This window comes from Festucalex cinctus, chromosome 14 (assembly GCF_051991245.1).
Source record: "Festucalex cinctus isolate MCC-2025b chromosome 14, RoL_Fcin_1.0, whole genome shotgun sequence".
NCBI classification, from domain to species: Eukaryota; Metazoa; Chordata; class Actinopteri; order Syngnathiformes; family Syngnathidae; genus Festucalex; species Festucalex cinctus.
This window is the reverse complement of record NC_135424.1, coordinates 3,882,123-3,897,143: the sequence shown is the minus strand read 5'-3', so window position 1 is coordinate 3,897,143 and position 15,021 is coordinate 3,882,123. Positions and strand designations below refer to the sequence as shown.

The 15,021-nt window shown below is 41.9% G+C and overlaps 1 protein-coding gene across 5 annotated transcripts; it reads right to left on the bottom strand.

The window, feature by feature from the left end:
• Window positions 1–2,510: 2,510 nt before the first annotated feature.
• On the bottom strand, window positions 2,511–14,615 carry rgs17 (regulator of G protein signaling 17). Of its 5 annotated transcripts, none has more exons than XM_077496232.1 (6): window positions 14,426–14,615; window positions 8,651–8,987; window positions 6,841–6,997; window positions 4,045–4,119; window positions 3,727–3,979; window positions 2,511–3,572 (listed from the first exon to the last, which is right to left on the bottom strand). In XM_077496232.1, the coding sequence occupies exons 3-6, from the start codon at window positions 6,945–6,947 to the stop codon at window positions 3,384–3,386; spliced, it is 624 nt and encodes a 207-aa protein (XP_077352358.1). In that variant the 5' UTR covers window positions 6,948–6,997; window positions 8,651–8,987; window positions 14,426–14,615; the 3' UTR covers window positions 2,511–3,383. The 5 variants fall into 5 exon arrangements, 4 of the variants coding, with proteins under 4 accessions (XP_077352358.1, XP_077352357.1, XP_077352355.1 ...); XM_077496231.1 differs by having other exon boundaries at window positions 6,841–6,971; window positions 14,426–14,614; XR_013278550.1 differs by lacking the exons at window positions 8,651–8,987; window positions 14,426–14,615 and having other exon boundaries at window positions 2,511–3,178; window positions 3,324–3,572; window positions 6,841–8,637.
• Between the last annotated feature and the right edge of the window lie 406 nt (window positions 14,616–15,021).

Genomic DNA, 15,021 nt, shown 5'->3' with positions numbered 1-15,021 from the left:
CAAAAAAATGACAACTCGATGTGAAATAAATTAACCAACATGAGAGGTAGTGAAAATCCTACAGAGACGGTTGTTTGTTTTCATCTAAGGACAATTGATAATCATAATGTGTCAGTAAGGCCAAAGCTTCGCAAACTTTCTCCTTCCTGTCAGGACACTTCAGCTCTTGAAAAAAATAAAATAAAAAATCAAGTGGAAATGGCTGAGCGCCGCCGCATTGCTTCACATGTTCATTGCTTGTAAAATCCACAGTTATTCTACACAAAACAAGCGCCTTGGCCGTGTATAAGTCACAATAAATTAAACGGGGGGCGGGGGATGAAGGACACCGGGCGTGAAAACGCCGGACACGACGTGCACCCGGTACAACTCTCCCAAGTCTAGAACCTTCCGGCTCATCTCCCAAATGCTTTGAACACGGCACCAACTAGCGCATAAACTCACTGTGTATTTATACAGTAAATGTAAACTTGATTTTAATTGCACCGTGATTGTTTTTTTTTATTAACTACTTAGTGGTGAAACATTCTCGCGGTAAATTGCGTTTAAAAGACGCAAAAATCTTTTCACCTAAAAACGAAAAAAAAAAAAGAAAAAAAAAGTTACTATTGTGATTCAACTGGGCGCGTGCATCCACAGCGTCGCAATATCGGTCACGAATGTGGCTGCCTGCATGTATTGCCAAAGGTTAATATGTTGGAGTTCTTTAGAGGAACTTGTAGGCCCATAATGAAAACTATTTGACTCTGGATTTGAAAAAAAAAAAAAAAAGGTTTTAAGGTCAAGTTTTTCTCAAAAACAATGCTTCTATTGGCTCCACAGATTGACGAGTATGCGTGAATGTACAGCGGAACCTCCAAAGCAGAAGTCAATCCATCCAAAACAATTTTCCAAATAATATCATTTCTTCCGTGCTCAAAAACCTTCAGGCTATTATTTGAGAAACTATTTAAAATTGCTTACTGTCATACAAGAGAAGTTTGGGTGTAAAATCCAAACAAAATAAAGTAAAACTACTCACCCTTTGAAGGCTGACACAGCGGGAAGTTATCTGCAGACTGCTGGAATTAATCAAGTCTGCCAAAAAGAAAAAGCTCAAGAAAAAGCAAAACACACTTGGTGTTACCATCACAAATTTAACATAGTGGATTTTGACTTTTTTTTTTTTTTTTTTACTCATGACTGCCACTTCTGGCCTAAAACTTAACTGCAGCCTCTGTGTCAAGCTCGTCCATGGCGTGGAACACTCTGAAGGGAAGATACAAGCTGATAGGCACAGCCGCAGTTAAAAAACCAGCGCTCTTCGTACTCATCTGGGCATTGGTGGAGCGTACATAATATAGAAAAATCTTTTTACATTTTATATATACCTTTAATGTAATAATAAAAATAATTGCATCTATTCTTCGACATACATTATATACTTTGACTTTTGAGGCATCATTTTCTATATTGTGAAGGGGTCGAACTCCAAATTGTTCCACTTCTGGAGGTTCCAAAGCAATTCATAAAGTAACAAATCCGTGTGCTGATCATTAGGGTGGTACGGAATTAAAAAATCGTGTTCGGCAGAAGCGCTTTATATTCGCTCGCAACTACTTTGCTGCGTAAAGAAAGTGAACAATAACAATGTGACGTCAGCTACAGCCACTCAGAACTCTGCTGTCAATACGACACTGTCATGGAAGCAGGAGTTCAGAACATTCAAACAGCGATTCTCCTGTCTCATGACTAATATTTTTAAAAAGTTGACAAATTTTCCACGCAGTGGATCAAGGAAATTTCACGCTCATCCCTAATTTTGAGTCCTGTCAGCAGTTTAAAATCTAGCGTAGCAAGATAGACACACAGTTGCTATCTAGGCTAACAACAGTACCAACTGCACTTTTTTTTTTACTAGCCTGCTCTTACAAATGGCTCTGAAACTTGGCACGTCAACATCAGGTAGTTAGATACATACAACACTGACTCCTCCCATGTATCAACAAGTAGTGGCACAGGTTCCGCTAACAATTTATGACCTGACAGATATATCATCATCTATCTTCAGTATAATTCGACAACAAACAAAGAAAATAGTATAATACTTCAGTCATGCGCTTTCTACTGCATATCAACAGGCTGGGCGGGCCGAAAAAAATTAGTTACCGCGACATTTGGCAAGGCCCCGCCCCTCCATTTTGTCTTCTAAATTCTTTAAAGCGACACATTATCATGCGTTCAAAGTCTGAATTTTTTTTTCTTCTCTTTTTTTTTTTTTTTTTTTTTTTAAAGAAAAGTAGACCAAAGAGAGAGTGTGTAGCGCAAAGGCATGCTAACCTAGCTAGCGGCTCTCGCGCCCACGGGAAAGTGTTAGCGTTGTCGCTAACTAATAGTTTGCTGGCTAAAACGAGTTCTTCCCTCCTTAGCGCCGTTGACATCATGTATGGCACCCGCTTCACCTCACAGAAAAAAAGGTTGGGGGCTCGTTATCCCAACCACGTCAGTGCCTGAATGTAGAAGATGACTACTGCTGTGTTAATATTATTTTTATTTTTCATTTTTACCTGTGCTTGTCAGGCTATGAGGGTACGAATGGTAAGCAGGAGGAGAGGGAAATATAAAGGGATGGTGGTGATTAACTGTGGTTGCTTTCCAAGTGGGGTGCGGGGCGGTGAATCTACAGCAGCGCCGTTTGTGCTGCCTTTTTTGTTTTTGTCTATTCAAAACACGTGTGAAGGCATTGTTGAGTTACATGTAGCTGCCCAACCACAAGTCTAGCCCTTACTTCTCCCACGTAAAGAAGGAAAGTGCTCGGATGGACGGACGGACGGATGGATGGATTCAAACACGGACGGGTGCTGCTTTTGCAACGTGGATGCTTCCCCTCAAATAAAACTGCTTGTTTTCCCTTCCCGGAAAGCCTATGCGGAAAAATAAAAATAACGGTTGCAGTCATCGGCGTGAGACAGCCTTCTTCTCATTAGCTCAGAATGATATGGGGGGGAAAAATGGGTTAGAAATTAAAAGTGAGGTGTCATTATTACAGTACAGGAATAGTTGGCGTGTCCATTCTCTCGCTCATGTTCTCTCTCTTACTTCCTGGTCCTGAGGAGTCCACAGTCTAACGTGACCATCGAGACATCTGCACTCACGAAAACAATCAGCAGCCGGCGACGCCGGCCTCGTCAAATTTGACCTAAAAGCAACCAGCAAACTCACGTCACCGGCTAGAAATTGCTTGAAAAATATAAATAAACAACAATAACTAGCTATCTCGGATGTCATTCAGTCTTTTTGCAATCAAGAAAGAGTTTTGTTTTTCCAAACCGGACTTCTGGCACCATTGTTGACGTAGTCGTCTCGATGGAGGGTTGTCGAGGGCAAGGTGGGCTTGCGGGTCTTTAGGTGTCGAGGCAGGTGCGCCTCTTGTTGGCGAGGAGGTCTCTGTAAACGGTGGAGTTGAGGAAGCGGGGGAAGGAGTCTCGGTGCATCAGCGTGTAGATTTGGAGCTGCGCCTCCTCGTACATCAGGCTGCTGGGCTCTGCCAGGCTCTGGTTGATGCCCTCTCGCACCCGCGAGTCCAAACTCACCTGGAGACGTGAATGAGAAAAAGAAAATGGCTGGAAGAGACTTTTATCTCGAGGATTAAGCTCAGTAAACATCCAAAGCAGTGACTCTCAGCCTCTTATTAGCTTTAGACACAAATGTCCAGCCTTAAACAAAAAAAGGAGCCCAAGTCCAAACCTCTTTCGGCGACAGTATGGACACGTAGTCTTCGTATATGATCCTGGCCTTCTCGTCCACCACCGAGGGATCCGTCTCCTTCTTCAGCTCGTCGCAGGCCAGCCAGAAGAGGAGGTTGTCCTCGCTGTACTCCGACCTCAGGAACTCCCGGAAAATCTCCCGTCCCTCCAGCGAGCGCAGCATCATCTCGAAGCTCCGAGACCACGACAGCACTTCGTCCAGGCTGGGGTGTCTGCGGCGGCGGCGGGACACGCTAGAGATCAAAACAACGCCGTTGTGACCACGCAGAGCCAAGGCCGACGGGGAATGAGGACTTACTGTTCTTCTGCAGCTTCAATACTGTCCATCTTGGTGCAGGTCTGGAATTCGCTTCGCTCCATCCTGTCTTCACTCCTGCATGGGACGCAAGAGGCAGGCTTTGACTTACAGTCGTGTCCCGACATGAGCAAGACGAGGGATTTGAGTCCTACATTCAAATAGCGCACTCCATTTTGCTTCTTTAGAGTCAAGACTAAATTAATCATCAGTCTACGAGAGAAGACTTAATTTGAAAATAATTCAAAATGAAAAAAAGATGTCAAATACTCACAGTATGACAATAACACGGTATTTTACTTCACAAAAATAATGGCAAAATGTGACAGGGAATATAAAGGTGTCAAAATGGTTCATTTTATGAATAGCTTCAAAAAGTGGTGATTTTTAAAAAAAAAACTGAATATTCGTTTTATTTTTCTGAGAGCATCGTCACCTAAACTGTAATGTTAAATACTGTCAAGTAAAATTCTGCATATTTTCATTTCAACTCAACTTTATTTATAAAGCGCTTTAAGAACAGGCGTTGCTGTAAACAAAGTGCTGTACATAAACATCAGTTTTGCAGTAAACAAGAAAAAAGCAAACATTTTGAAGTGCGAATACAGGTTTTTTGTTTTGTTTTGTTTTTTACAAGTAAATACATTTTGCATCAGTAAATAAAGTCAGTCTGTTACATTGTGATCGAGGCAAAAACAACGCTGGCATTATTTGTTTCTTGCCATTAACGCTAGCGCCCAATGCTAGCATTCAGACTTACATTTCATGGTAGTTTAACAAAAAAAAAAAAGACAAATAACTATCCAACTGACCTGTCTATGCATTTATAGAGCATTGCATGGTATATTTGTCTATTTATTTTACAAAATTTGTTTCATCCAAGTAGGAATGTCCTCATCTGATCCCAATCTTTGTTTTTTATTTATTTATTTTTTTAATTTTGTGTCCACGTGATGAACTTTCGCGTGACATGAATGGAGAGAGGCAGGCTGTGTTTCAACTCTTTTGGCAGAAAAGATAAATGATGGGGTTCAGTGTCTTTTTTTTTGTTCATAATCTAAGAAAAAGAAATATAAATACTTCCAAAATTTGCCCACAGCATCTAAAAAATAAAAAATAAAACGTGTTTGTGTCATATAATTCTTGGTTTTCCACGCAGCTATTAATCAAACTGTGAGAGATGCGTGTGGGGTTCAAGTGAGCAAGACAATCTACAGTAAACCTTGTCAGTGCACAATGGCCTCCTGTCAACGGGCTAAACACACATGCTCGCCTCCCTCCGTCCACCGCGTCTCGGTCACACTCGCCCTGGACCATAATGCAACAGACACTGCGCCGTCTATTTTTGTCCCACCATGGAGGATCTCTGCTTCCTCTCGCCGGCTCTTGTCAAAGTCCCCATTGTGCTTCCTCTAATAGGGTAAGCGGGCCGCAGCCCCCGGGCGCCCTCACAATACAGCTAAATATACAGGCTGTTCTTCACAGCTGTTTTGCATGTGATGAGTGGATAGAAATAGAACGGTATTGTATGAGCGCGGGTGAGGACCGGGTGAGACGGGATGAGCGAGGAGGGGCGAAGCGAGATGGGGAAAATTTGATAGACCGACAGAAAAAAAACAAAAAGGAACCATCAGCACAAAGAGAGAGAAAGAAAAAAAAAAACGATCCGCATGGAAGTCGTTGAAACGCTTGCTTGTAGGGAGACTCCTTCCAGGCCTGACAATCTGCCAGCCTGCCACCTCTTCAGATGGAGTGCTGCGACAGAGGCGACGCATTCACCATTCACTGGCCCACAACGAGCATTCATTCACTGCCTTCTTGGCCCGAGTGATGCAGCTGCAGGAGCTGCATGGTGCTTATCGGCATCGCTAACCACCTTGCCAAGGGGCAACACGATGAGGCGGGTCTTCGTGGGGATACACATCAAACCCTATTGTATTTTATTATTGTAACATATTTTTTGGACTACAAGTCACACTATTGTTCGTAATTTGGCTGGTCCTGTGACTTATATTCAGGTGTGACTTGCATATGTAAAAAAAAATAGAGCCCAGATTTGAACTCAAAATCCCTGTTCCCTTACTCGAATCCGGTGTAGCATTTTGGTCAAAGGTCAAATCCTGAGTGGTTAATGTGCATTTTGGTGCTGTAAATAGTAGGGATGTAATTCCATGAGAAGTGCACAAAATAATAAAAATAAATAAAAAATTTTGGCAATAGGTTTACTGCTGGATGATTTTGTTGCTTTGTAGCCCCGAAAATAATAATAATAATAAAAATAACAACAACAACAAAATTGCCAAAAATGAAAACTCCGATCATTTTCTCCCGATACCGATCAGCTGAAAATGACGTGATCGGAAACCGAGTTCCGAGTTGTGATCGGAACTCGGTTTCCGATCATGTGATCTGGATCGGGATATCCCTAGTTGAAACAAAATTATTTTTACTGTATGTTTTGATAAAATTAAATTACTAAAAAAATTTAAAAAAAATTAAAAAATAGATTTACTTTTCATTGAGTCAAAGCAATTTGTCAACAATCTTTCTTCTACTCAATTCATTTAAATAATCATTCCAGTTTTACTGAAAGTCTCATGATTGTCTGCACTGAAACCTTCCACTATTTACACATTCATGTCCTCTCTAACAGCTACCAGATTAAGCTTATAATAGTTGCTTGTCTGTAATGTGGGAAGTCCCAGATATACTTTTAAAACACTTTGAAGTGCATTTGTTGTGAAAAAAACAACAACATTGTGTCTTTGGCCGGCATGGATGGAGAAGCAGAGGACCTACCAGAGACACTTGCAGCAGCCGCACCAGCACAGGCAGCAGGTGTTGGGTCGGGGCTGTCCGGGGACCTGTGGTGGGGCCTCGATGTGCGCCGCCTGCCTTTTTCTCATCTCCACTCCACTCACACTCCGGGGCTTTTGCACACACAAAACGCCCTTTACTAGGGAAAAGTTCACAAACTGGCATTGATTACACAGCAAAAACCTGAATGACAAGAAAAAGTGTAATTGGTACATGATCTCTCACCTGTGTCTTAGAATCATGTTAATTAATTGCAATTAGAGAAATATGGCCAAAATATGGCCCTAATTACAATACCTATTAGAATTTGATGAATTGCTCACTCCCAGTAACTTAAAATGTGATTTCCTTTGAGGAAAAATACCCTGGAGGTCAAGCAGAGTTGTTTGTATCTAATGTTCAAGGATGCACGCTGTGTTTCACCTTGGAGATGCCATGGAGCCCTGCCATGGTCGCCTGGGGGGTTTCCCCTGACATTTCACATGCTTGGAAGGTGGACGTGAGCGAGGCCTTGTGTTAGAAGTGTGAGGGGGGTGCAGGAGAGGAGTGGGGAGGCGTCAACTAGAGAGAAACCCACTTGAACATCACACTGCAGCCTTTCTTTACGGGCCGGATTGCAGCGAGTACTGAGGGCTAATCTTAATGAAATGCCTCTCTCTAAGAAGTCATTTAAAGTGCCTCAGACAATAACGCACAGTGCGGCCTTGTAATTTGATTTCTTAAGCGGCCGGCGAGCGAGGCGGCCAGCTGGCTGGCAAGTTAAACGGACCTGGGAAAGCCTCCTCGCGCTGCTGAGCAAACGCCGCTTTCGCAGATCCAAGATGTTACATCACAACTCCTGACAAGCTCGCAGAGGGGGAGGAGGAGGGGGAGGAGGAGGGGGAAATTCTAGCTGATAAAGAAAGAGAGTGCCGACCTGCTAATATTAAACCCGTCATTTAACGCCTCGGTTCTGAAAAAGGGCAGCAGAGAGCCTCGCAAATCTATTCGTCGCCGAGTATCTCGTCTCCTTCTTCCCGCTCCACCTGGTCTGCATATGCAGATACGACGGATGGGAAACTAAGGCGACCGGCTGTCTGATATGCAAATGACGTCGCCGGACCATTGGAAAGTGCATCAGTTATTCAGCAACCAGACAACAAGCCTCTGTACGGGGGAGAAAAAAAAAAAAAAAAGACACTTCCCTTAAAAAAATAAGTTAAATGTGAATTATTTTGTTACCAGTTTGTAGTAGTTGATTACGCATTCGACTAGTTGGGAGCGGAATGGGGAAGAGCAGAGACACGCACGCACACTCAAGCAACGTTACATTGAGTCATCATTGGAGTGCCACTGTATTACCAATTTTTAAAACGGATGACATCAAATGCCATACAGTACTTCCAAGAATATGGCATGCAATGTGAAAGCACATACAGTATATACATAAATATATACACAGTGTGTACATGAATTAAAATGTAGACATCCTAATATTTTGAATTAATAGAAAATAAAAATAATTTGAAAGTCTTTTGTCAGTTTTAATATTGCTGCTTTTGCTGATGTTTTATATTTTTGTCGAGGTACCGATTCAGTACCGATATTAAGGTAAAGGCAAGTCATCTTTAGTATAATATCGAAGTCAAAATTTTGGTATCATGACACCACTAAGAGTAGCTCGTGAAAGCTAGTAATAATAGTTTTTGAACCACAGGCTTTCGACAAGTGGCCTTGACATTTCAGCCACATTGTTGTCTAAAAATATGGACTTCACTACAGCAAAGACATCTGGTTTCACAGCACATCTTACCATGAATTAGTGAGTTCTTGAAAGCAGGTCAGACAGAGCGGTCATGGCGTGAGGTAATCGGTTGCTGGACGATAGCAGGGCCGCTCGGCGGAGCGTTTGATATTGGCTAACGGGCTGCCTCGGTAGCTGGCGGGAGGCTCAGGGCAAGGCGCGGTGCTCCTTTTTGACCAACAGCAGCAGCAGTTAGTGGTTTCACCATCCCTGACCTGAGACGCTCACCGAAATCTTCCCTCAGTTCAAAACCGCTTCTTGGGTTTCTCTTGCCAGCCAGCACTCTGGGCTTGCTCTGAATGCGATCTCAGCGAATGGGTCGTTTGTGCACTTGAGAGTACAGCATCTGTGGGGGAGGGAGGGGAGGAAAAAAACACACGAGCTAAAGCACATTTGACAACCAATATTGTCTTATCAGACAATGCAATCAAACACTGTACAGTATAATTGAGAGACTTGTAACTAGATTCAGGCCAATCTGTTGCACAACTTCTTTTGTCATGGCTGCTTGTTTGTTTAAAGGCAAGGAGTCCTGAACAGATTTGCACAAAAAAGTATGTTCACACTTGAGTGAGTTTTGTTCAGAAAGGTAATTTTAGGTATTCATCACTTCACAAAGTAGAGGACAGTCATGCACTAAACATACCCAGAAGAAGACAGGAAGAGGAAGTTTCGTCAACACGGCGTAAAAAGTGACCATCCCACCACTGCCATGACACAGAATGGTCGGTGAATTTTGAATGCATTAGCATATTGAAGAAGGTTTACAGAGCACTCCAGGACCAACATCAGAATCCAACCAACCGAATCTGGCAATAAGTCCAGAGTTTTAAACGACATCATGAAAAAGAAGAACCCAGCCCGACTTTGGCTGCTTCAGCCGCAGCAGACAGTCAGTCAGTCATGATGATGCCATTTTTGCTGCATTTTCTCCCCGGAAAGGAAACTGACTAAGCGTGAAACGGCCTCCCAGCCTGCCTCGCCAATGTTTTGATTTCGGAAACTGTCTTTTTCACCAGAAAACAACACAGGCTGTGAAAGTGAAAGAAGGAAAAAGACTTTCCTAAAAATATAATGACACGGTGTCCTACATACAAATGAATGTTAGTAATTATTTGTATTGCTTCCAATAGGGCCGAATTATTTTGAAAAAGAATCTAATTGCAGTATTTCTTATTCAATATTGCAATTGCGATTTAATATGTGATTAACTAACACTAGGGGTGTTAAAAAAAATCGATTCGGCGATATATAACGATACTACATCGCGCGATTCTCGAATCGATTCAATAATCGGCAGAATCTATTTTTTTTTTTTTTTTTTTTTTTTTTAGGATTCACACCTTGAGCATGGAAGAATGTTATATGAACGGCACATTAAGCCTTAATATTTTTATTTTAATGCTGTTCAAACATGAAACAGATTACAACCTCTATAAGACTGAAATTTCAGATAAATAAATAATACATTTTCATATAAATCTTACACTCTACAAGCTTACTGATTAGTATTTTCTAAATATGAATGAAAAAAAATTGCAACAATCGACTTATAAATTCGTATCGGGATTAATCGGTATCGAATCGTGACCATTCGTATCGGGATTAATCGGTATCGAATCGAATCGTGACCTGTGAATCGTGATACGAATCGAATCGTCAGGTACTAGGCAATTCACACCCCTAACTAACACATACAATAAATTCATCTGAAATGCAATTTTAAAAAATCCAATGCATGATATAATACATAAATGTTTTGGTCCTGTAGTTTAAGGCGTAGGCTAAAACAAATGGCAACGACCCATGAATTACAGTTTGTCTACGTTAATTACGCAACAATTTGACCTGCAGTCTTTTGAGTGGTCATTACAACCTCACAAAATTCTACCAAACGTGTGTGTCGTTAACATATCAGTAAATTATAAGTGAGATTACAACAATAACGCAAACATAAGGATATTAATTGTACATGAAGCTCACGTCCTCTTACACGCAACCCATAGTTTTAAATTGTGACCGTTTTGACGCCATGAGCATGTGATTGCTTTGGGAGTGGCTGCTTCAACCACACGGGTGTATGACTGTTAGGACACACAGAGCTGACACATTCTTACACTATTGCACTCTAAGTATTAAGTAATTAACTGAGCGCCATTAGTAGCCTTGAAAGGACGTACAGTATGTCTTACAGTTGTAAAACGAGGACCCCTCTGTTGGTATGATAGCAAAGAAAATGAAAAAGTGCAAAGCACAGATGCTAACTGAAAAGAAAAATGACCCTGACGGCTGGCAGAGATATTTTCCATGATTTCATATTCTTGCATTGGCTTTTATGGCTTAGCGTCCACAAACTGCTTATTTCTGGAGGAGTGTGCGGGGAGTGACTGCCATCATATGACACAACAACTCGGTTCAATGCTGTTCCCAATATACAACCATTCCTTCTGAACTTCAAATATATCCAGTGGCGCCAGATTAGACCAAAAAAATACAAGTCGTCCTTGTACGGCGAAACGGCCCATGAAGAAGGAATTTTCATAGCCCGCATGCAAAAAAAAAATAAGCCTTTTCTTTTGTGCGTGGCAAATGCTCCCAAGAGGAAGATGGGCCACGGAGAGGCTTTAGGGTGACTGACATGCTTCCGAAAATAATGAAAGACTGACTGACAGGAACTAATAAGTTTCACACTGAAATGTATGGCTTATCAAATTTAGGCTTGAGGCCCTGAAACTGGAAGTTTCTGTCTTTTCTTTTTTTTCTTTTTTTTTTAGTGAAGATACAATTTAACATGTTTCGATCTTGGGTTAGGAACTACTAAATTAATAACTGAGTTGAACAAGTTGGTGAAAACCCGGCGCAGTGTAACATTTAGTGTTAGAATGATCTGCCACAACATTAGGTGTGCCCATCTATTGCGAGTTAGTCATTAGATCAAACGTTTAAAATGATAAAATTGCTTGTTTTTGAATAATTAATTAGCAACATACTTGGTTGTGTTACCTTACACAACACAGAGCTTCAAGAGTGATTGTTTTGACGACGAGATTGTTATGCCACAGATTTGAGAGTGATTTTCTTTTTATGAAAGAATTGTTCAGACCCACAATGCTTTACAAGTCATAGATAGTTCTGACAACATGGATGTGTGATTGTTATGCCACACGTAACTAAGCCGCGTATTCTTGCACCACTGTGTGAACTCGGTCATCGCAGACCGTTCCGTCAATCTGAAACATTGTGTCGTTACTATCGCAAACCGAGGGAAGACAGGAATGTGTGATTGTTATACCCAACAGCTTTGAATAGCAATGCGACAAGCGGCTGTGTGATTGTTATGCCACACGTAACTAAGCCACGTATTCTTGCACCCCTGTGTGAAGTCGGTCATCGCAGACCGTTACGTCAACCTGAAACATTGTGTAGTTTCTATCGCAAACCAAGAGATGACATGAATGTGTGATTGTTATGCCCAACAGCTTTGAGTAGCAGTGCGACAAGTGGCTGCCATGTTTGTGTAATTTTCTCAAGATCATGGAGCGAGAACTTCAAATGGCTCTAAAATAGCGATAGACCAGTATGTTTTTTCAGGGCCGATATCGATTATTAGTTTAGAGGACAATAACCAATATTTGGAGCTGATATTCGTTTGCAGTAAAAAGGAAAATATTTTTGTCAAAACTCTGAATAATACAAACGACAATACTTAACTTTGTTTAAATGCCTTTAAGCATGTGTCTTAAACAGCTTTTTCAACAAAGTTTCCTTTTTATTTTTTTAAGACAATCGACATCTTTGTTTGATATTTATCACATTTCTAAAAGTGCAGTGAGCTCCCAGGCACAGCAGCATCTCTAAGAAAGTTAACGGAAAATATAAATACATTTAGAATTCCCTGAGGTTTATCCAATTTGAATTATCTCTTTTCGGCCAGCAGGTCTTTAAAAACGGCTGATGCCGATATGCACAATAATCGGTCTATCCATTCCCTACTCTAAAATCCTTCATTAAGGGTTATATAATAAATTCAGGGAAAAGTTAACACATGATCTATTCTACTGCACTCACTGCTCTTTTCACAAATAAAGTTCTATTTTAATTGCACCATTGAAATTAGGTTTTTAGGGAAAGTAACCCCGTTTGAAGCATTACAGTAATTATGACGCCTCGACTTGGAGAACGCCTGGGAATTTTGACTTGTGAGTACTTATTGGTGTATATTTTTAATTGAAAGTTGTCCAACAAATGGGGTTCTCAGAATAGCAGACGAATTTAAAGGGTTCAGGAGCAGTGTTACTGATTACTCCTCAAAAAGTAATCTGGTTACTTTACTGATTACTTACCGGGGGAGGGGGGATGGGGATGTAGGGGGGGGTAGCTAAGCTGAAGGAAATGTAGAACTGCTGGCTGCCTCCTTACCTGTCGGCTTTGCTTCGAGTTGTGCTGTGATAAGTGTTTCCTGAAATTGGATGTGGAGTTTGTAGCCAGCGCAAAGTTTGCAACACACTGAGAGGGTTTTGTAATCTTTACTGGACAAAAATGCCAAGTAATGGCTCAGGCAGTCTTTCCAATGAGCAAATGCACCCGTTTGTGGAGGTCCTCCTGCTTCTTCCATTGTTTATGTCGTGACGAGGTAGGTAGTGTCTATTGTTTTGGCCAGACTCCGAGCGCTCGCCGCTCACCCGTTGGTACACGCGTTGCGGCTTCCGCTGAGAAAATGTGACACGCGATGTGACGTCACTCCCAAACAGAAGAGAAACATTTTCTCGATTATGTCGTCCATTATCTTCGAAATGGACAACAAAATTCTGCATTCTACATACATTACAAGGTAATAAATAATAGTAACGTGCAGCCACTTAGGAAAGTCACTTTAATCAGATTACTGGTTTGGAAAAATGAACGTGTTAGATTGCTCGTTATTGATAGAAAGTAATCATTAAAATAACGCGTTACTCAGTAACGCGTTAGTGACAACACTGTTCAGGAGACATGGTGATAAATAATTACATTATACTTGAATATGAAGATGACCAGATTTTCTATTGGCATTAAAAAGCGTCAAAAATGCTTTTTTTTTTCTGAGTAAAATACAACATTTCTCCAGTGTCCATCAGCCCATTTTCAAAATTATCGGTGCCTTGTACTCAGGTTGAAGTTGCCATTCCAAACACTCAGTATTTTCTGGAAATGTTGTCACATTGCAACTTAGAGAGAGATTTTTTATTTTTTATTTTTTATTGGTGCATTGCTGTGAATACTATAACCCCCCAATTACACTGCAGAAGGCGAAATGTGAATGAGTTGAACCAGGAAGTATAATTAGAACCTGAACTGGGGAAGTCTGGTGACAATTTGGTCACCCAATGAGCTGATAAATTGAGATTCTTTGTCCTGGAAAAGTGTTTTAGGTGGATACAGTATGTTGCATTATGCCTCAAGGCCCCTATTTGCCCCTTTTCTCTTGAACCTGCTGTCAGCGGGGAACTACAACTACTACCAGTATTAGCGCTGGCTAGCGGCTGCTGCGAGCCCATCCAAGCGCAGCCGCCACCCGAGCCCCAAAAGCCGTCAGGGAAGGCAGCCACGAACACTACCCGAGCGACAGCACCATCGCTGGCCGCCCGAGAGCCGCTATCTTCGGGCAGGAGGCGGAGGGAGCTTGAGCGGGCGGGCGACCGAGCTGCCATGCTAACCGCCGAGCTAGCTCCTCCGCCGCCGGTGTGTGTATGTTATGTGTGTGTTCCCCGATTCGGAGCGTGCCCGAATAAAGCGTCGTCCTACCGCTTTGTGTCGTACTGTCAGTGTCCCAGGGTGGTGGGCGCGCACACGACGGGGTCCCGACGCCTCTCGGAGGGCATCGTTACTGGGGGTTTCGCCGCGGAACGTCCATCGCCGCCGTTTTTCCGTCCATCCGCCCCACTTCAGCACCGAACGCCGCCGAGCCCCTGGATGCACTGCGCATGCGCGCTGCTCTCTGGCTCTGCAGCCCATCATCATGAGGGCTCGTCCAAGATGTTTCGGCCCGGCACCATTGCACTAAAATAGGAGGAGATGCTGGTTCGAATGACTTTTAAATAGTCCATGACATTCAAATGGCGCGTCAGTCCAGTCGAACCCTGCATTCTGGTCTTTTTTGTTGTTGTTTATTCGGGAGCCAAACCAAGTGTTTTTTTTTTTTTTTGTTTCTGAAAAAATGCTTATGGAGTATTATCCCCGTTTTTTTTCAACATTTATTTATTTATTTATTTTTTTAAACTATATGTTTGTTGTTTAGAATGGGCGTCAGATATAAAAACCAATCAATCAAACTTTATTAAATAAAGATTGATTGATTGTTTTTTTTACAAATAAAGTTTATTTGTGCAGTATTGTGCTTT